Genomic DNA, 23,476 nt, shown 5'->3' on the forward strand with positions numbered 1-23,476 from the left:
CCCTCAGCACGGTTACTAGGCAACGGGCGTCGCGTGCTCACCCTGAGGCGCTTTCTCGATTAGCATTAGCTCTAGCGCACAGTTCCTGTCCAAAAAATGCGCTTTAGTGTTGGAAAAACAATGTTTTTTTAGGGAGAAATAAGAAAGGTTTAATAAACAAAATGCCCGTGTCTGTTCAGCAGGAGTGTGAGGAGGTTTTAACCTGCCAAACAGAGGCAAATTCCCCGGAGTCATGGGACCAAGACGACGGAAACACAACACTAGAGGAGAAAAGTCCTCAGGCTGAAGAGGAGCAAAAAGACATGGAGGTACAAAGTTTTAACAAATTTTAGTTTTTATTTGAAAGGTTTGCATCATTTGCGTCTTGGTTTTTTTTTTATAGTTTTAGATATTAAATTATCTCTGAAGTCATTTAATGTAGGGTTTATGCAACTTGGCATTAACTAAGTTACTGAATTCTTACCTACACTTAATAAATATTTCCTGCTTTTTATTTTATTTTATATTATTCTTTTTTAAAATTCATTATTGTCTTATTTTATATTATTATTATCATTATTATTATTATTATTATTATTATTATTATTATTATTATTATTATTATATTTTCATTTATTTATTTATTTATTATTATTGTTATTATTATTATTATTATTATTATTATTATTTGTAGTATAAGTTGTAGTAGTAGTAGTAACAGTTGTTGTTCTTCCACCACTACTACTACTACTACAAATAATAATAGCAAGAATAATAATATACAATATACATGTATTTATTTTTGGAAAGAAGGATGGTGAACTGACCGAAGATGAAGTGTCTAAACATCTCTCCGATCTGGGCCGCTCAGCTACAGGACTACAGCATGTCTACCTGTCCCTCTCTTTACCTGTGAGTGACACACACACACACACACGATAATAATAATAATAAAGCAGGTACGTGTTTAAAATAAACATGCCCTGTGACTGGATTGCAGATTCACACCAAACATAAAGGATTATCTATTGATTTAAGACTTTGTTTTAAAATATCCAAGACTGAATTTAAATCATCATCTAATCCGATATTAAACTCAGTGGGATTTCAGCGCCTTCTCGAATCTGATTGGTCAGAAGGTGTGTGTTATTTCTGTACAACAGAACGGCTCAGGCCGCAGTTCCAGCTCTAGCTCTAACACGGACATATAGCTTTATATTAATGTCCTCGTTCTAATGGGTTACTGTTTCCATAGTAACAGCCCATTCAGTCAGTCATCACATGATCTGCGACTAATAATAAACGGATTTAAAAACGTGTTGTTTAGCAAAGTAAAACATATAATCATTGACGTGGTGGCATTTCCGGGGGTATTTATTTAACATTTAAGGATGTAGTCTCTGTTTTGCGCAGTTTGTCCAGGGAGAGAGAGAGAGAGAGAGAATAAATCTTTATATCCACAAGAAAGCAACTGAGAACAGGAACTATCTTCCACACGATTAAATTTAATTACAAAGCCATCAAACTGTCCTGCACTGTGTATTCTGACACCTTTCTATCAGAACCAGCATTAATCTTTTTAGCAATTTGAGCAACAGTAGCTCGTCTGTTGGATCGGATCACACGGACCAGCCTTCACTCCCCACGTACATCAATGAGCCTTGACCGCCCATGACCCTGTCGCCGTTTCACCACTGTTCCTTCCTTGGACCACTTTTGATAGATACTGACCACTGCAGACCGGGAACACCCCACAAGAGCTGCAGTTTTGGAGATGATCTGATCCAGTATTTGGCCCTTCGTCAAACTCGCTCAAATCCTTACTCTTGTCCATTTTTCCTGCTTCTAACACATCAACTCCGAGGACAAAATGTTCACTTGCTGCCTAATATATCCCACCCACTAATGAGGAGATGCTCAGACTTATTCACTGCACCTGTCAGTAGTCATAATGTTATGCCTGATCGGTGTATAGCATTAGTGAAAATAAGATTAGCAATTGTCTTTATATAACCACGCTGCTTTTTACCCCCTTTTCTGTTTGAATTCCTTTGGTTTTTAGCGGAAAAGCTTGAAAAACGTGTCCATTTTGTCCAATTACATCCATATTCAAAAACTTGAACTGCCCAACAACAAAATAAAAGGTAATTATTATTAGTATCATTATTATTATTATTATTATTATTATTATTTGACATTTTAAAAAATTCTATTTATCTTCAAAACAATGATAATAAAATTATCATTATTAAAAGTTTAAAAGTAAACTTTTTACACTGTTATTCATCTTTGTCATGCATGTGATTTATATCATCAGGATCAATGTCCTTGCTCTTGCACACCTGGATTTTAAAAACAGCAACAAAACAAACCACAGTGTGTAGCCATTGTTAATCCATCCCTCTCCTGTGCTTTCTGTGTTTCATGTTTTGTGACTGGTAGATTTATCCTGCGTGAGCCACATGCCATACCTTATCAAACTCGATGCTTCCCACAATGATATCTCCAACTTCTTTGGTTTCCAACCACCGAAAAATCTCAAGGTGAGACCTTACATTAGACTGGAGAACAGAAAGTTTTTGAGAAGTGTCTTAGTTCTTGTGTGAGTTCAAGGTTGACATCCACTTCCAGTCAAAAAGTTTTGGAGTTTGACGTGTAGAGTTTATGTTTTAGTATAGTTTAGACATGATTGGCGATTAAACAAGGAGCGAATTTAGGATTTTATACTCACTGTGCTCACTGAAGCCTGTTCTTGGGAATCCATCTATCTCATGGTTTGCGTTCTAAGCTGCTTTTCAGGTTACCATCTTTGTAAGAGCGGTTGAGTTATCATAGCCTTCCTATCAACTTGAACCAGTCTAGCCCATTAATAGAATCTTCAGCTGTCCAGTCTGTGCCCATGATAGCCTCAGATTCTTGTTCTTGGCTGACAGGAGTGGAACTTCATGTGGTCTTCTGCTGTTGTAGCAGCATCATCCACCTCCAGGTTGTTTTTATTCTGGATTCACTTTTTTTTTTGCTTAAAAAATCTCTAGACCTGTATACTTCCTGTCAGCTCAGACCTGTCTGCTCATTCTCCTCAGATCTCGCTCCTTTCAGCTTGCCGACCCTCAGCAAACAGGATACATTTTGTTTTTCTCACCATTCCTTGTAAACTCTAGAGAATGTTGTGTGTGAAAATGCCAGGAGGAGTTTATGAAATACTCAGACCAGGCTATCTGGCACCAACAACCATGCCATGGTCAAGTCACAGACTTTTTCTTCATTCTGATGCTTGATATCAAGATTAACTGAAGCTCTTGATCTGTATCTGCATTTTGTACACTGTGCTGCTGCTACAAGATTAGCTGATTAGATGATTACACAAATGGACAGGTGTTCCTATCAAAGTAGACACTGAGTGTATGAAGAGTGTATATCTGCTATACGTAACTAATTACAGTGATTCGGATCAGGATTTTCCAGTTACATTTAGGTTTTTTAAAATAAGAAGGAAGTTTTCTCACTTCAGTTAGACCTCTGTATTTCTTAGACTTTTTTTATTTAATGTTTGGCATGGACTCATTTCTTTTAATTTAACCAAAATGCATGCAGCATGTAGGAATGTGGAATTAGTGGCTAAGGTGTTGGGCTACTGATAAGAAGGCTATGAGTTGGAATCCCAGGTCCACCAAGGTGCTACTTTTGGGCCCCTGAGCAAGGCCCTTAACCCTAAATTGGTCAACTGGTCAATTGTAAGTCGCTCTGGATAAGGGTGAATGAAATGTAAATGTTCAAAATTAACTAGCATCTGCAAGTCATTTCAGGTATAAAATGGTGGGATTAATTTACATAAAATGTTAAACAGCAAATCTTTTGAAACACAAACTGTATTTATTTTTCTTTACTGTCTACTGTAATAACTATATATTTTAACCTTTCTGCAGGAAGTGGATTTCTCTCACAACCACATATCTTCAATGAAGGATTTGTCGGCCTATACTTCTCTCCGCAAGCTAATTCTAGGCTGTATCCTTTATATTTAGTCTGAGTTAGACTGGATTTGTGCTTGTAGGTAAAATATCCCATGTTCAAAAAGAAAAATATCATGCTCGTGCCAAGGCCTAGTGATTTACAAGCCAAGGCCAAAAGTATTTACACAGGGAAATTTAAGTGTATTCAGACTTGGGTTACACACCATCAAGATCACCACTTGTGTTGAACAATAACCTGACCCAGCACTCATTTTATTTTAAAGTTGATCTACACTGACCAGGCATAACATTATGACCACCTGCCTAATATTGTGTTGGTCCCTCTTTCGCTGCCAAAACAGCCCTGACCTGTTGAGGTATGGACCCCACTAGATCCCTGAAGATGTGCTGTGGTATCTGGCACCAAGATGTTAGCAGCAGATCCTTTAAGTCCTGTAAGTTGTGAGGTGAGGCCCATGGGGCACTTCCAGGACTTAAAAGATACTTAAAGGACTTAGAGAACGTAAAGAATACTTTTGAGAGATACTGACCACAACAGACCGGGAACACCCCACAAGAGCTGCAGTTTTGGAGATGCTCTGATCCAGTGGTCTAGCCAAATTCGTCAAATTCACTCAAATCCTTACGCTTGTTCATTTTTCCTGCTTCTAACACATCAACTCTGAGGACAAAATGTTCACTTGCTGCCTAATATATCCCACCCACTAACAGGTGCCATGATGAGGAGATCATCAGTCTTATTCCCTTCACCTGTCAGTGCTCAGAAGATTATGCCTGATCGGTGTATTAGGAGATATTTTAGTATGTCACACTTGTTAAAAACACATGAACAGTCATCTCTCTTTTCTGTAGTTGTTACACTTGACCAGGTTCTTCACTGGCTAGATAACTTCATCAGTGAAGTCCGGGGGCTGGAGAAGTGCAGCAGCCTGACTCACCTCAGTATGGAGCATAACAAGATCTTACGTATCAGTGGACTCAAAAATCTGCCACTCAGACAGCTCTGCCTGGTAATGTCAGTTCTCTCAACAGGTCCCTGATCCAAACTTAAAGAGCCCGGGCTCTGTCTGGCTACAGCGGGAGTTAGTATGAGCCCTATATCATGAATAGATTATCTGGAAAAAAAACATTAATGTGGTATTTTTGGGACACAGTAGTTTCTCACTTGAGATTCGCCCCACATTAGTTGGATGACGGAGATGGTGGAGTTTTTCAATATCTGCAATTTGCTTGTCAGCAAGGTCACATAAACAAACCAGACAGCTCATTTTGGCAAATAAATTGCCAAATAAAGCTGCACAGTAAGCACACAATCACAGATGACCGTGGAGAAATGGGATTATAATTGTAATGGTTTGCATTTCTCATTTCAGTAATTCTAACTATTTCACCGTGTGTAGTTTAGTGCAAATGAAAGGCCAGTACTTGTAGCCCATGACAAACATTTTCAAATTGGCAGCATTTCAGATATTGAATAGCTTATTGCTGTGCAGTTGAGCACAATGAGTTAGAAATGAAATGGTAGCCTCAGAACTGTAAATAATATTTTGCCTAGCCTGTGTGGTTATTTGATTCGCTGTGTGAAATGTAGTACGTGCAGAGGAGCTTATACTGTGTTAAACTAATGATATTGTTTAGGATATCAACTTGACTGGCCTGACCTCAACCCGATAGAACACCTTTGGGACGAATTAGAGTGGAGACTGCGAGCCAGAACAAAACTGGGACATCTGCCTTTACATGCACATGAATGTAATATGGAGTTGGCCCACCCTTGCAGCTGTAACAGCTTTAACTCTTTTGGGAAGGCTTTCCACAAGGTTTAGGAGTGTGTTTATGGGGATTTTTGACCATTCCACTAGAAGTGCATTTGTGAGGTCAGCCACTGATGTTGGAGGAGAAGGTCTGACTCACAGTCTCCCCTCTAATTCACCCCAAAGGTGTTCTATCTGGTTGAGGTGTTGACTCTGTGCAGGCCAGTCAAGTTCCTCCACACCAAACTCACTCATCCATGTCTTTATGGACCTTGCTTTGTGCACTGGTGCACAGTCATGTTGGAACAGGAAGGGGTCATCCCCGAACTGTTCCCACAAAGTTGGGAGCATGAAATTGTCCAAAATGTCTTGGTATGAAGCTGAAGCATTGAGAGTTTCTTTCACTGGAACTAAGGGGCCGAGCCCAACCCTTGAAAAACAACACCTGAATTCAATTATTTGGAGGGGTGTCCCAAAACTTTTGGCAACATGTAGTGTATATTTCCTGTTAGACTACTAAGAATCACAAGCTGAACTTTGTATAAATTGATATTGTCTGTTAAATTTAATTTACTCTTATGTTTTAAAACCATTCCTACACTGAATGAAAACTGCTTCACCATTATTGGTTATAAATATAGATTAAAGAAGTTTAATAATAGCATCAATAACGGATTTCTACCAAAAGTTACTATTTTATTGAGTGGAAGTGACTTATAAGGTAACCATAACAACAGGTGTCTAAGCTAGCCTACTGAGGGATAGTTTTCATCCCGGACATACCTTCTGTCAGAGAGTCTGTTGCTTTTCTTGTCGATAAACAGGATGAGGCCGTGTGACTGATATTTCAGATGACTCACTGCGTCACACTGTTCAGAAAGGAACCAAACACCTTATTTTTGTTCCACTGGCTCTCTGTCCACTGTTTCAAAAAGTTTATCCCACTGGTATATTTCAGTTTATACAGCAGTTCACCTTCACTTTTTGCTTTTGATGTTGACATCCGTGTTGTATTTTGGGACTTATTTACGTTGAAAAAGCAAGAAAATGGAGTCCACCATATGGTACACCGATGTGCCCCCAGACCCTTCGCCACTTCTCTGAAAGGTTTTTGCGGTGTCCTTAATCAAAGTGATTCTTCATCATTGTGCTCTCTGCCATCCATTTTCCCTTTGGGGCGCAGCTGCTGGTGTGAATGAGTCTGGACTGTATTCAATAGCACACACACACACAGTGACGTGCTGAACCTGCTGGCCTCTGGGCTAGAGTGAAACACTGAGCAGCGTGCTCCTGTCGGGTAACTTCTCTCTCACCTCGTCACACCCTGGCACCGGAGCATCCGGGCTGCCTCGTGGCCAGTGTCTACCCCACTTTCCGCATTTCTCTGCCAAGCAGGGCTTGTGAAGGGTAGGGCATAAGGGCTAGGTTTGGCAAAATGGCTCAGAGCTGCCATTGGAGGGCTGGGGAGTGGGATGACAGGAGGAGAGGGGGTCAGTGAGAGGTTTGGAAAGCCCCTGAATTATTAGCATGTTGTACCAGCTGTTCCCTGGATATAATAGAGGAAATGCTAACAGTGCACATTGGCATTGTCTAAGAAGAACTGGGAACACTTTTCTGAAGGGCTTTGTGCAGAGGGGTGTACGATAACAGATATGAATTCGTAAATGTTTATTACAACAGGTGTCAATTGTCACATCATCATCATCATCATAACGTCATGCTGTTATGAATGAACTCTTCCCAGTCTGGACACTCCATACCCCATGCTGGTCATGGGTCACGAGTTAAGAAGTCAATCATCAGATGTGCCTTTGTGTCATTTCACCCTAGACAGTATTATGACACAAACTCATGTCATTTGGCCTAGTTATGTTAGTTACATCAAATTTGACAAACGTAGCTTTTATGATAACTGACACAATATAATACTACTGTTTTTTGGTTAATTTTGCCTTGGATTGTTTTCATGTTACATGATTCACCCACATCTACCTGCACCAAACTAGTCTACATATCATGATATTTTTATATTTCATGATTGTTTTTAGGCCTCACTCTGATTTGAGGTTATCCTTTCTATGTACAGAAGGGGAATCTGATCAAGAAGATTGAGAATTTACAAACACTCCGGAGTCTGCAGATCCTGGACTTGTCCTCTAACAGAATTCAAAGCCTGTCTGGACTTCAGGACCTTCACCTCCTGGGAAACATCAATCTTGAAAGCAATATGGTAATTAGATTTTAAATGAAAATGACCTTCTAATTGCTTATGTCAGTATCCTTTCATGTGTGTGTGTGTGTGTGTGTGTGTGTGTGTGTGTGTGTTGTTTTTTTTTAAACTAAATGTTAGATTGGTGAGATCAAAGAGTGCACACATGTGCAATACCTTCTGCTATTGAGAGAACTGAATCTCAAGAGAAACCCAATACAAGTAAGTAATATTTTTGTACTCTTAGCACATAAAGTCAAAAACAATTCTGTCGCATGGTAAAGAGGGGCTTAGACTGAGAAGTTCCCAAAGCTAAAGGTTGACATGATGCTGCCACCATCATGCTTCACTGTGGTGATGGTGTTTGGTGGGGTGAGAACATTCCACCAAACACAGTATCAAAGTCAATATGTTCTGTCAGACCAGAGAATTCTTTTCCACAATTTTTCAAAAATTCCTCGTGTCTTTCGGCAAACTCCAAATGGCATTGCGTATGATTTGTCAAGGATCTGTGCTATGATTGTCCTGTGATCAGCTTCTCCCCTCTGAGCAGTGGTTCTAACCAAATCTTTGGTCTCCTGGATGCTTCTCTGACTAATACCCACTTTATCCAGTCAGTGAGTTTTGTTAGATTGTCTTCTTAAGTGGAGCTGTACCAGCTTCCATTTTTTTAGCACTGGAATTAATGATGCTCTTCAGGATGTTCAAAGTTGTATTATAAGTATCATAAAACCACCGTTAGTACAGGAGGGGCAGTGTCATGGCGTGAAACTACTGTACTTGCTGATTTATTTGACACACCTACCTGGTTGGGATTTATACATGCACAGTCACAAATTATTGCTTCGTCCTCTAGTCCTTCATCAGTTTCAGTTTTAGTTAGTGATTTTAATGCTCAGTTTCATTCTTATCTGCTGAAGGAACAACCCGACTACAGACTGGCTGTGATTTTCATTCTTAATCACCTCACTGTTATGGATGAGCGACCCGTGACTGTTGAGGAAAAGGTAATTCTAGTATATATTATAACATCCCATTATATTTCTGTTCTACAATTGATCGTAACAGTCATGGAACTAATACTGACATTTAAAATGGTTTAAATGCTAAATGGAAATACAGTTTTACAATTTCTAGACCCCTTATAAGCTTATAGACCCCTGAGTGAAAACATAGCAGGCACGTATGATGATTTTTAAGAGCAGTGCGAGAATTTATTTTCTAAGATGTTGTATTGTGCTGGTTGGTTTTAGAATCAATAGTATTTCATTCACTTTTACCATACACTATCAAATCAGACAGAATTTTTGAATCCTGCCCATCTGGCACCAACAGCCATGAAACATCTTATGAACATTAACTGAAGCTCTCGACATCAACCTGCATGATTTTATACATTATACTGCTGCCACCTGATTGCTGCATAAATGAGCAGGTGTACAGGTGTTCCTAATAAAGTGGAGGGTAAGGGAATATGGTATAAACGTTGCAGGCTTGGCTACCACAAGGCATCACTTAGCCACTGAATGGATGGCCAGGTTATAAGAATCCCTTTTAGTGCATGAACATAATTATAAGTAAATAACATTTAAGTTAATGAAAATTCAATTTCTAAATAAAATTCTGGATAGTTTCTTCAGTCTGATTAAACAAGTAGCACCAGGTGGCTAGGCTATGTGGGTCATTTTGCAACCAAGATGTTCACGCATCTATTTTTGTTTACAGCACCAACGGGGTCTGTAAGGTTCTTTTATAACCTAAAATCTGTAAGAAATGATCAACAGGTTTGTCTGTAAATAATTATAGATTTTGCCTTGCTTTTGGCTTGGCTTAGCCTCTATCTCTTGATTTTAGGTTTCAGCTGTGAACAAGTACGATCCATCTCTGGAGTTGGTGGCAGCTAGAGATCACATGAACCACGTGATGTACCAGCACATACAGCCTCAAGCTATCTTTGACAGGTGTCATTGGTTGAATTAATATTATAATCACCCTTTTCTACTTATAGAAAAGGGTAGTGTGGCTCGGAATTGAGATTAACAATGGACACCACTTTAAAAGAGACACAGAAGGGCATAAGTAGGCAAATTTGTAAATGTTTACTTTTTCTGTCTGTTTAATATCCAGCACTCTTCCCAGTCTGGACACTCCATACCCCATGCTGGTCCTGACAGGGCCACAGGCATGTGGAAAGCGGGAGCTGGCCCATAAGCTGTGTCATGAATATAGTGACTACTTTGGTTATGGGTAAGTGCTAGTTACCTCTGAATGAATGTTTATATCTGTATAAACAAATAAACAACGTTGTAAATTGGGATGAATAAGTATCTATCTATCTATCTATCTATCTATCTATCTATCTATCTATCTATCTATCTATCTATCTATCTATCTATCTATCTATCTATCTATCTCAGCTGAAGATAAATACATGCTGTGTCTGTTTTAGGACTTGCCACACCACCAGAGGGCCCTATTTTGGAGAGGAAGATGGCTGTGACTACCACTTTGTCCAAAATGAAGAATTTCAAAACATGACACATATGGTGCGTCACAAATTTGGGGGATATCAGAATAATGTATTCAAGTCTTTTCAAAATATTTAGGGAGATGCCAGGGGAAAGGTAGTTTGGCCCACATTGCTTGAATCAAAGTATTTCAGACAGATAACATACTCCCCTTATTACATTTACATTTACATTTCTGGCATTTGGCAGACTCAGAGATCCAGAGCGATGTACAAAAGTGCTTTGAAGTCTCTATCAATGAATACATTAAGTCACAGACTTAGGATACCATCAGCCTAAAAACTCGGTTGGGAGGAAATATAGCACAATTTGCACAGTTATTTTTTTTTCTTTTCTTTTTTTGTAATGCATAAAACAAACAGGGAAAATAAGAGCTAGTTTAAGTGCTTCAGGAAGAGATAGGTCTTCAGCCGTCGTTTGAAGACAGTCAGTGACTCAACTGTTCGGACATCTAGGGGAAGTTCATTCCACCACCTCGGAGCCAGAACAGAGAAGAGTCTTGACAAATACCTACCTCTTACTCTAAGAGATGGTGGAATATTCGAGCAGTGCTTGTAGATCTGAAGGATCGAGGTGCAGTGTGAGGAGTAATAAGAGCTTTGAGGTAAGAGGGAGCTGGCTCATTCTTGGCTTTGTAGGCAAGCGTCAGTGTTTTGAATCTGATGCAGCTACCGGAAGCCAGCAGAGGAACGTGTGGGAAAACTTTGGGAGGGTGGAATCAAATCACACATCTGCATTTTGGATAATTTGCAGAGGACGAATTGTGTTCAGATGTAGACCTGCCAAGACAAGAGACTGAACAAGCACCTGAGCAGCCATTGTGGATGAAAATCCTTTTGATGATATACAGAATTATTAAATACAAGACATTTTACAGAACTGTTTTCCATAACAAGCTCAAAAAAGGGGAGGTTTGACACCAATACTGGAAACAGCTAACTCATAGCATGTATTACATCTGGTGATAAATAACAAATTTTTGTTATTACATTTCGCAGACATCCTTATCAAAAGCGACTTAAAGACATGCTTTTAAGTCTTTATCAGTAAATACAGGTTCATTAATACAGGTTCACTAGGTCAAGGATTAAGAATACCATCAGCCAAGGAGATAATATAGTAAGAAAAGCGCACAGACAATAATTTTATATTTTTAAGTCGTAAACACGTGCATGGTTTTCTGGAGTAAAATGAAACCACTGCAACCCAGCTCCATCCAAAGGTAACCAAGCTAATACAGATGAGCTAGCTAGCATTATAAAGAATGAGCCTAGTGGTCTAAGATCATGTAAACACATGGTTCACATTTCATGGTCAATATCTAACCTGGGGAAACATGTAGAGATAAATAATATGTTCTGTGACATCCATGATTGATTAATACTAAGTAGGATATCGACGAGTGCTGAACTAAATGTACTCAGTGAAAAAATGATACTGATGTGATGTGTCCCTGGTTCAAAATATTGATCTTTGACCTTGTTCAAGTGTAATCTTCTTGTGATATCAACTATCGCGGCATGACATTAAGTGTGGATCCAGCAGACTAACAAGAAAGTGCTTGTGTTTGTTTGAACTTGAGCTGTAAACATGATGACATGCTAAACGTTTGAACGAGATGACAGGCAGAACGTCACACATGATCTGTTTGTCCGGCGCTCTGGTAGCTTAAAGCTTTGCCTATTAGAAGTTCCAGCGGGTTTGATAAATCGAGGTCGCTGGTTGATTTAGTGCTGAACTCCTTTGAAGTGTGATTGTAAGCATATGTAACAAGGACAGAGGAGAAAATCTCAGGTGAGTGTTACAGACCAGCCTGGCCTCGTATCACTCAGGCCCAGATGTGTGCGGCCGTCGCCCTCGCAGCCATCTGGCATTCAGCAAATTAATCTCAATCGCCGACTCTCCTGAGCTCAGCTAATGCTTATTTCAGGGTCTGTTAAAGTGAAATAATAAAAAGGATTAGCATATGGTTGTAATCTGTATTTGTGTTTTAATGCCACCTCATCCAGTGAATAACAATGAACTTTATGGTATTACCCTCTCTGGTAGAGAAAAGGCTTTACACTCAAATCCCCAACCAGATCCAGATGCTAGTCGGCCAGGTCAGAGGTTAGCGGTGTGAAAATGTGAGCAGAGCTGCTTCCGTTTAAAGATTTGAGTACACACTGACGTCTGGAACATCCAAGAAACGATCTGTTTCACAGATGAATTTGAGGCATAGCACATGCTTACAGTAGAGCACAGACTACTCTTTATCTGTTTTTCAGTCTGACTCGTTTTCTCTTTTAGGGTTACTTTGTGCAGACGATGCAGTATGGAGGGAACTGGTATGGGTTGTCTCGAGAGGCCATCGAGAGCGTGGCCAGAGAGGGGCTAGCCTGCTGTGTTCATATGGAGCTGGAGGTACACTACGGATAACACGGCCAAATGGCATTCCTTTATGTTGGACCTTCTGCTTAGGAAACATAAAAATCGTTTCCACGTTGGATGCAAATCTGTGAGAAATCAGTTTAAACAAACTCAAATCTGTTGTCACACTTGAGAAGTAGATAAACCAGGAAGACAGGAACAAGAAGTATTTCTGTAACATTTCATTATGAGCCTTTTTTTATCATAAAGTCTAATATTTTATATAACTATAAAAACTATACTATACTATAAAAAAGGATGGTGAGGTGTTCCTGTCCCTCTTTACTTATAGCAGCTATAAAGATATTCCCTTTTTTTCTCTCTTTTGTATTTTTTCATATAATGGAAAAATACACTTGTCATGTTACTTAGAACCCACAATGTGCAAAATACCATGGTAGAAAACACCCATTGGTCTTCAGATGTCTGTTGATAGAAAACATTACACATGGTTGCTATAGAAACAATAACACACACAACACAAGCTGCTGTTATAGAAAATGAATTTTACATATCATTAATTTGCACCTTCTGACCAATCAGATTTGAGAATTCAGAAGCCCTGCGGGATAATTTAATGTAGTTCCTTTAATAGCTGGTCATCATAATGCCATGCTTGTAATGTATATAAATGTACACAATTAAAAAGCAATCATTAATATTTATTAAAGATTTTAAAATTATAAAATGGCATGACTAACTGTAGCATATATTATAATTTTTTTTTAAAATAAACCCTTATTCTGTAAACTGTTTGTGTTTCTATTTCCTAACCACAGGGTGTATTTAGTCTGAAAACCTCATACTTCGAGCCCAGATACATCTTGCTGATCCCGACAAAAACCGAAGACTACATTTCACACATGAAGGCCAGAAGCTTCTACACTGACGCCCAGATAGAGAAAGCCGTGTCACGGATTGAGCTCTACGCCAAAATCAACAGAAAGCGGCCTGGCTTCTTCGACAGCGTGATCCTCTGTGGTGGGAATTTTAATGTTTGATGAATTAAGTACCATTTAAATCGTTATTAAATTTATTAGGAGTGTGTAGTCACATAATTAAATGCAAACAATTGTACTGCGAGCGTGCGGCTCTCTTGGATTCTCACAACCACTGAACAAAAAGTTCCTCACATACAAAAGACTTTTATTAAAGCAGCTTCACTGAAGTCATTTACTGCCTTTTAATGTAGCTGCTTATGTGTGTGATTCACTATATTGCCAAAGGTTTTCAACACCCCTCCAAATCATTGAATTCAGGTGTTGGGTTTCCAGTAAAAGGAACTCTTAATGCTTCAGCTTCATACCAAGACATTTTGGACAGTTAAATTAGATTAATTAGAGACTGTGATTCAGGCCAAATCTGGGACGTCTGCCTTTACATGCACATGAATGTAATATGGAGTTTTACAGCTTTAACTCTTCTGGGAAGGCTTTCTACAAGGTTTAGGAGTGTGTTTATGGGAATTTTTGACCATTCCTCTAGAAGCGCATTTGTGAGGTCAGCCACTGATGTTGGACGAGAAGGTCTGGCTCTCAGTCTCCGCTCTAATTCATCCCAAAGGTGTTCTATCAGGTTAAGGTCAAGACTCTGTGCAGGCCAGTCAAGTTCCTCCACACCAGACTCTGTCATCCATGTCTTTATGGACCTTGGTTTGTGCACTGGTGTGCAGTCAGGTTGGAGCAGGAAGGGGTCATCCCCAAACTGTTCCCACAAAGTTGGGAGCATGAAATTGTCCAAAATGTCTTGGTATGAAGCTGAAGCATTAAGATTTCCTTTCACTGGAACTAAGGGGCCGAGCCCAACCCCTGAAAAACAACACTGGAGGGGTGTTCCAAAGTTTTGGCAGTACATAATGTGTTTTCACACAAGATATTTTTCAATTACATTTTAAGGTTTAGGAGCTAACCTTAAAACCTTTTACTATTAGATGATCGCAAACAGGCATACAGCGCTCTGAAACAGCTAATAAAAGAATATCTGGGTCTGGAGGAGCAGGAGAAAGAAGGTGAATGGAACACTAGAGATACACCGCAAAACACCACCGCAGGTAAAACTCATTCAGTTTAATCAGTTTGTTACAGTTTGTTTCTTACTGTGGATATTGCTTCATACAAACAAAATCAAGAGTGGTTATTGTGATAGCAATTCTAAGCCTGAAAAAAAACGACTATTTAATCAATAATCCTGCAGCTCTAATGCACAGCTACGTATGTACAAAATAACACACAATTCACATCGGATTATTGTCACCCCAAAGTGTGTTATTTCATTATAGCGCCACATCTCAAAATGTGTTATTGTCGTGTTATGTAGTTTGTAGTTTATAATTTCATGTTGTGGAACAAGTTGTTATATATAAAAATAAAGTGCACCTTCAGACCAGTGAGAGAGAAGAGTTAAACTGCACTGTGGTATCCTTTTATTAAATTCTTACCTTACTTAGAGGAGACATTTTTCTAGCAATGTCCACAGATGGTTTGTATTTTAATTTACTGATTTCTCTGCACATATGAACTGATTTATCGGCACATATGAACTGATTTATTGGTATGAACTGCAAAAATCCTGAGCAAAAGTAACTGCTTTATTTTAATATAAGAAGCTTTTTCGTCCAAAAGCTCAGTGTGTCTTCCCAAAGTTAAAAGCAACCCAGCAATTTTAATAGCTGGAATGTTTTCACATAAAACTCAAACGTTAATTTTACAGACCCCTTTTTATTCTGTAGACTCACTAAGCCTACAAGTGGATTATTTTATGTAACTGTCATAGAAATGCATGTGCCACGATATCTGTGCTGTTTTTGAGATGAAACAATATTGCGTTTTTTGTGGTCACTTGGTTGCATATAAATATATGAATTGAAAGTGTGTGTGTGTGTGTGTGTGTGTGAGTGTGTTTCAGACGAGGGTGGTGAGTCTACTGCAGCCAAGAAGATAGAAGCCAACCCCACAGACGTCTACAGCCAGAATTACTACAAAGTCCAAGCCAGGCTGCTGCCTCAGAAAACCTCAGCAGTGAGTCACAGAGAATAAACAAAAGTAAAAAATTAATGATGAATGGTTACACGGTGCAAAAAGTGAAATGCTTTGAAAATCACGATTATGTTTGGATAAATTTCAGTGCCTGTAGGGATTGGCTCGCTGTGCTTGTGTTGTAGGAACTGGCATCTATCCATCGGAGACAGCAGATGGTTCGAGAAGCCCTGGTGGGTAAGATTCCCAGGGCTTACACACAGCTCTTTAAAAGGTACAGTAGTACAGTAGAAAATGTAAATATTGGCTCATACTGCCATAACCTGGCATCAGCATCTTTAGCACTGGTGGTGAAAATTGTTACGGGCGTTTCTGTGCATACAGGTGTGTGTGAGTGTGTGAGTGTGTGTGATGCCATGCAATGGACACCAGCATTCCCAGGATACGCTCTTGATTAAAGGGATAAAGCAAAGAATTTATTATTTATCCTGTAGGTATTTTATTTGATGATACCATCTTTTCTGAGATTTATACATCTTCCTACAAATAAAGAGCAACATTTTAATACCTTCATTTTTGTAATCAGCATAACAATTTAGATACTTCAGTTTTCTGATATGGTTGATGATTGCTGATTTGATTTCAGTGTTGTGGTCTGACCATCACACCCATATTCTATTTGTACATCCTGTTCTAGAGCTAGTTCCCCTTTAATGCTATAATTACCTCCGCTCCTGGAGCTCAGATGTTCCCGGTCATTTCAGTGGTGTTCAGTAGGGTTGAGGTCAGGGCTCTGTGCACTCCAGTCTTAACACTGGAGCTGGCTTTGTGCACAGGGGCTCTTGGTTGCAGTGAAGGGAAACTGTAATGCTACAGTATTTATTTTATTGCTACAGTTAGTTTGGATAGAACCATGTATGTGTCTGATGGTTAGATATTGACATACATTTGACCATATATTGTGTTGTTATTAACCAAACCTGTTTGATTGGCCATTTGAATTCAGTTGGTTTAAGCTAAACCATACATGGTATAATAAATGGAAAAACTTTAATATTTTAAAACTTTTCTTGTCATTTCAACCACATATAGCTGACACAGTACATAGTGAAACAACATTTCTCCAGGACCCTGGTGCTACATAAACATACAACATAAAATTACGAAACAGAAACAACAACACAGGAAGTTTGTCCTAGCTACATAAATGTGTGTACAATATGTGCAACCAGGGGCAAACAGTGCAAAGACAAGACAGTGCAAAAACAGGAAGTACAAAAAACAACACAAGACAGGACACATAGCGCTGAAAAACATGGAACGAATCTAAATGGAATTTGATGTGCAAACTGTAAAAACCAGGTATCTAATAACATATATGTTTGTAAACACACACACATATATATACACTATATTGCCAAAAGTATTCGCTCACCCATCCAAATAATCAGAATCAGGTGTTCCAATCACTTCCATGGCCACAGGTGTATAAAATCAAGCACCTAGGCATGCAGACTGTTTTTACAAACATTTGTGAAAGAATGGGTCGCTCCCAGGAGCTCAGTGAATTCCAGCGTGGAACTGTGATAGGATCCCACCTGTGCAACAAATCCAGTCGTGAAATTTCCTCGCTCCTAAATATTCCACAGTCAACTGTCAGCTGTATTATAAGAACGTGGAAGTGTTTGGGAACGACAGCAACTCAGCCACCAAGTGGTAGGCCACGTAAACTGACGGAGCGGGGTCAGCGGATGCTGAGGCGCATAGTGCGACCCGATAGAACACCTTTGGGATGAATTAGAGCGGAGACTGAGAGCCAGGCCTTCTCATCCAACATCAGTGTGTGACCTCACAAATGCGCTTCTGGAAGAATGGTCAAAAATTCCCATAAACACACTCCTAAACCTTGTGGACAGCCTTCCCAGAAGAGTTGAAGCTGTTATAGCTGCAAAGGGTGGACCGATGTCATATTCGCAGGTGAGCGAATACTTTTGGCAATATAGTGTATAGTGTATATATATATATATATATATATATATATATATACAGTATATATATATTTTCATGGCTAAATTTGACCAGCCTGGTGGCCAATCTTCATTGATTGCACATTCCACCAGTAAGAGCAGAGTGTGAAGGTTTAATTAGCAGAGTAATAGCACAATTTTGCTTAAGATATTGCAATGTACACAACAATATGGGTGACATATCAGAGTTCAAAAGAGGACAAATTGTTGGTGCACGTCTCGCTGGCGCATCTGTGACTAAGACAGCAAGTCTTTGTGATGTATCAAGAGCCACGGTATCCAGGGTAATATCAGCATACCACCAAGAAGGACGAACCACATCCAACAGGAGTAACTGTGGACGCAAGAGGAAGCTGTCTGAAAGGGATGTCCGGGTGCTAACCCGGATTGTATCCAAAAAACATAAAACCACAGCTGCCCAACTCACTGCAGAATTAAATGTGCACCTCAACTCTCCTGTTTCCACCAAAACTGTCCGTCGGGAGCTCCACAGGGTCAATGTACATGGCTGGGCTGCTATAGCCAAACCTTTGGTCACTCGTGCCAATGCCAAACATCGGTTTCAATGGTGCCAGCAGCGAAAATCTTGGGCTGTGGACAATGTGAAACATGTATTGCTCTCTGATGAATCCACCTTCACTGTCTTTCCCACATCCGGGAGAGTTACGGTGTGGAGAAGCCCCAAAGAAGCGTACCACCCAGACTGTTGCATGCCCAGAGTGAAGCATGGGGATGGATCAGTGATGGTTTGGGCTGCAATATCATGGCATTCCCTAGGCCCAATACTTGTGCTAGATGGGCGCGTCACTGCCAAGGACTACCGAACCATTCTGGAGGACCATGTGCACCCAATGGTTCAAACATTGTATCCTGAAGGTGGTGCCGTGTATCAGGATGATAATGCACCAATACACACAGCAAGACTGGTGACAGAGTGGTTTGATGAACATGAAAGTGAAGTTGAACATCTCCCATGGCCTGCACAGTCACCAGATCTAAATATTATTGAGCCACTTTGGGGTGTTTTGGTGGAGCGAGTCAGGAAACGTTTTCCTCCACCAGCATCACGTAGTGACCTGGCCACTATTCTGCAAGAAGAATGGCTCAAAATCCCTCTGGCCACTGTGCAGGACTTGTATCTGTCATTCCCAAGACGAACTGATGCTGTATTGGCCGCAAAAGGAGGCTCTACACCATACTAATGAATTATTGTGGTCTAAAACCAGGTGTTTTAGTTTCATTGTCCAACCCCTGTATATACACAGTATATAGCAGCATGACAATATGGATTGTCCATAGTCCATAGGGCAGTAGTAGCTCAAGAGGTTAAGGTGCTTGGTTGTTGATCGGAAGTTCAGGGTTCAAGCCCCAGCTCTGCCAGTTTGCCCCCTCTCTGCTTCAGGATAGCTGCCCCTGTGCTCTGACCCCAACTTCCTCAGCTGGGATATGGCTTTTGGTCTTAGTCTTATATACATGGATATATGTCCATTATTATTATTACTATTATTATTATTATTTTGTATGTGTGTGTTTGTATGTTGCAGATATGTTCATACCGCTCCATCCTTACTGACCCCTCATTCTCAATCCGGTGACCGTAACGTGGACAGCAGGTACACAGCACGCAGAATGACCTGTTGACCTCTAACCTGTGAAGTGCACTTATCCTGTTTACCTTCAAAACCTTGTGCATCCAGCATATGTTATTTTTTAGATTTAAACAAGTTTTTTTTTTATTACTTCCCCACACACATTATTCTCCATACAAAATATTATTTCTGCAATAAATCCAAGCATTTGACTGTTTTTTGTGTATGTTTTTATTTATCCAAGTTTCAAGGCTCTCAGCAAGGGTAAGAGAAGCATTGGATGGAGGTTGGGGCAGGGATAGGATGTGTCTGAAATATACATAAATGCAAATTTATAGCTGTCAGTGTTTGTGTTGCTCTTCTGGGTCCGCTTGCAAAACCCGAGAACTCACAGCTACACGTGTGAAATATGCATAGCTCCGAGATATTTAAACATGTGCTAATTTAGTCTGTTAGGAATAGTCCTGGGAGTTGTAATGAGTTGCTGCAACTTTTGTTTCTTTTCATTAATGGGCAAAAGTGAACACTGAGGCCACAGAGGGTTCCTTATACACTGCAGGGGGTGAAAACTTTCCTTCAAGGAATAAACACCTTAGTTAGTAAAGAGCAGACAGATCAAATTAAAAGGAATCTACATACTAGTACAGTATATTCTCTTCTCTCTCTCTCTCTCTCTCTCTCTCTGTTTTAGCTCAGAGGAATCCTGCGCCAGTTCTGGCCTGTCCATGAACAGCTCAGCAGGGGTACTCTCTGTGGGAAGCCCAGCTGATGGCTTGGATGCAGGGTCAGGGCCAAAGGTGGAGCCTCTGGATGTCTCCCTGTTGGGGCAAAACCTGGAAACACTCAAAGGCAAGAGCCACACTTACCTCTGTGACGACCTCTTAGAAACAAAAGTTTTAAATTTACTACTAATGACATTTGGTGATTTTAATCAGCACAAAGGAGTTAACTGTTAATGCTGATCATCTTTTAGGTGAACATGCTTATTCCTGAAACTAATATTATGGTTATAAAATCCACCACCAAGAACTTTCTACTTTATCATCTGTCAAAAAAGTATACTAAATTGATATTTACTTGATTTATTAAGATCATCTTTCTGACCTAAACAAAGTTCCAGATTTTCTGTGAGTAAATGAGCTTTTCAGAGTAAGGAAATTAATTAATTGTAAAAATGATGCAATGAGTCTTGGGCAATGAGTCTTAATTCTCTTATACCACAATTTGTCAACTATTACAATTTTTATTGAGTAAAGAAAGACACACTGTATGTTTTATTGTTTTGTAGTCGTGCTTAATGTTGTGGAACGTCCATGAAACAAGTTGGCTATAAAAATGTCATTTTCAGACTAGCATCTCTCTCTCTCTCTCTCTCTCTCTCTCTCTCTTAATGTTACTGAGAAACAGCAAAGCTTAAACTCTTCTGTATGGAAACCTTCCTCACAACTTAAAACATAGACTTCTGCCATATATGATACATAAACATCTCCTCAGAGAACATTTTTAAATGTGTGTATGCGGAGCAGCCCGCAAACAATTCTGTCTGTTAGCTGTTACTGTAGAAATGTAGTGACTTAAGATGACAGTACACAAAATGCCATTCTACATATGCTGTATCTGCATCACACAACTCCAACTGACTGTTTATGACTGCAGAAAGGACATCATTCATAATCACAGTCTCCGGTGTTTAGAATAATTTATAATCACACTCTCTGGTTTCAGCCAAATGAGGATGGGTTTCCTTCTTTTGAGTCTGGTTCCTCAAGGTTTCTTCCTCCTAACATCTAAGGGAGTTTTTCCTTGCCATAGTCACCACAGGCTTGCTCACTGGGGATGATTTTGTCCAACATTAATCTTGGACTTTTGTACTATGTTTCTTATGTTCTGTAAAGCCATTTTGAGACCATGTCCATTGTTAAAAGCGCATATAAAATTGAGTTGAATTGAACTTATAACAAGCGTGTTACCGATTCCACTGATTTGAATTACAGCCAGAACTATTGTCAAAGTTGCCATTATAGTAAATTAATCAATGCCTTCTGACCAATCAGCTTTGAGAATTCAACAGTGCTATGTTTTAAAAAAATAAAAAATCGAATAATTTACTGCTAAAAGTATTCCCTCTGAGATTTGATCACTTTCTAAACGCATGAACATTTCAATATTAATGCAAATGCTACATCGCACCATTCTGTCTAAAACCGAAGACATTGCAGAATGAAAGCATCTGATTAAAATTAGATTCTAAAAATTCTTTGAAATCTACTGTACCATTTATTTTTTCTGATATTCATGAAGAATGACATTATTTTAAGTACTTTTGGACCTTACTCTAGTGATTTCTTTCCCTGCAGATCACATGGAGCCAGGTCTGAGCCCAGATTCATCACGTTCAGCTCCCGAGCTGGTCTCGTCTCCGGGACGTCCAGGTTCCAAGGCCAAACCCATTCTTCCCCCCATCCCACAGGGACGCAAGGCCACTGAATCCGGATCCAAGCAACAGCTGACAGGGCAGGCAGGACAGGTGGATGAGGGATAGTCGTAGGAGAGAGGAAAAGGGAATAGGAATGGGTTTATAGAAGGTAAAAGAAGACACACGTGTATTCTAATAGACTCCAGAACCTGTGCAGAACGTCAGAGTTAAATTCCTCCGCTCCTTCATGGGTAGCTCATGGTGAAAGTAGTGATATAAAACCTTAAAGCAGCAGCTTACCCTGTCCTGATGTCCTGAACTATAGATCAGTAGGTCAGGTGGTCAGGTGACTGACCACAGAAATTATTCCATTTTAATATAGTCTTAGAAATTATGTAGTAACACTGAAATAATACCAAAAATTGAAAATAAATGAGTAAGGTAATAATTTTTAATTCATTATATTATATTATATTATATTATATTATATTATATTATATTATATTATATTATATTATATTATATTATATTATATTATATTATATTACACACATATAAAACTTAAACTCTGGTAATGTTTTATGATGATAGAGCACTATAACTTAAATCTGTTGTCTCACCGATGAGTGTGCTTATAATGACCCAAACTGTAATGTAGGATTTTTTGATTCAGATAGATACATAGCTGATAATTGGTGATTAAATGTGTTAAAAAGCCTGCTGGAATCTAGATGCAGTGTGTGAGTGTTTGTCTGTGTGTGAGCTTGCACACATTCACACACTTGGCCATCTGTCAGTGTCATAGCCTCAAACCAGCAGCTGTTATAATGATCTTATAATTCAGAGGCAGTTTCAGACAAGACAGGCCAACAATGCGGCAGAATGCAGCTTGCAGGCATAACCTTCCCAACAATCTTCAATCTTCACTCCTCACTCGTATTAAACACCTCAGCAGGGGGCATCACAGGCTTCGGGTACCTGTCAGAAGCTGAAAGAAAGGCTTGTGTGTGTGAGATCATTGAAATAACAATGCAATCTTTATAATTACCACACGGTCTTCAGTGTCATCTGTGATTTGTTTTTTTTAATAAAATACTGAGATCATTTTTGCTTTTTTTTTTTGTCTGTATTTCTTCCTACATTACCCCATAATGCTGTTTGACTACCTGCTGATAAACGTTTAGTGGGATTTATGCTGCATTCCACTTATTTCAAAAGTAAGAAGTCAGACCTCGCCATTATTTTCGTCCCTTTTAGCCTGTTCTACAAAGTGGGAAAAAAATTCAAACGGCTTTATGCTCATCCTTTTTTAGCAGCAAGCCAGCTTGATATCTGTGACTTATATTGTATATATATTTATATTTTCTTCCTCAAAACCACGTAGACCGTGTTATAGACATACAGCCACACTGATCTGATGTCACTTGCTGAACTCGGGGACGAGGAGACCGTCCTGATTTTCATACTAAAACTAGAAGGGTTTTGTTTAACTAGTCAGGGGTCAGAAATGACAAGTTACAACCTTTAGTCGATCTTGCATTAGCCCTTGCTTCATCTCAACCTAAAGAGAGCGTCATTTAATCCTTTACTCTGTCCATGCTTTAATGCTAATACCA

General features: G+C 39.4%; 1 protein-coding gene across 4 annotated transcripts; it reads left to right on the forward strand.

Moving 5' to 3' along the window:
* lrguk (leucine-rich repeats and guanylate kinase domain containing) lies at positions 1 to 22,190 on the forward strand. 4 transcript variants are annotated; one of them, XM_058416602.1, is made up of 20 exons: positions 1 to 308; positions 790 to 891; positions 2,042 to 2,123; positions 2,422 to 2,522; positions 3,906 to 3,987; positions 4,839 to 4,963; positions 7,794 to 7,937; positions 8,058 to 8,138; positions 8,837 to 8,923; positions 9,771 to 9,877; positions 10,044 to 10,163; positions 10,366 to 10,462; positions 12,734 to 12,847; positions 13,633 to 13,834; positions 14,784 to 14,903; positions 15,758 to 15,870; positions 16,014 to 16,102; positions 19,400 to 19,468; positions 20,136 to 20,293; positions 21,802 to 22,190. In XM_058416602.1, the coding sequence occupies exons 1-20, from the start codon at positions 162 to 164 to the stop codon at positions 21,984 to 21,986; spliced, it is 2,325 nt and encodes a 774-aa protein (XP_058272585.1). In that variant the 5' UTR covers positions 1 to 161; the 3' UTR covers positions 21,987 to 22,190. The 4 variants fall into 4 exon arrangements, with proteins under 4 accessions (XP_058272585.1, XP_058272586.1, XP_058272587.1 ...); XM_058416603.1 differs by having other exon boundaries at positions 793 to 891; XM_058416604.1 differs by lacking the exons at positions 2,042 to 2,123; positions 2,422 to 2,522; positions 3,906 to 3,987; positions 4,839 to 4,963.
* The last annotated feature ends 1,286 nt before the right edge of the window (positions 22,191 to 23,476 follow it).

The sequence above is a fragment of the Hemibagrus wyckioides genome, linkage group LG19, assembly GCF_019097595.1.
Source record: "Hemibagrus wyckioides isolate EC202008001 linkage group LG19, SWU_Hwy_1.0, whole genome shotgun sequence".
In the NCBI taxonomy this organism is placed as follows: domain Eukaryota; kingdom Metazoa; phylum Chordata; class Actinopteri; order Siluriformes; family Bagridae; genus Hemibagrus; species Hemibagrus wyckioides.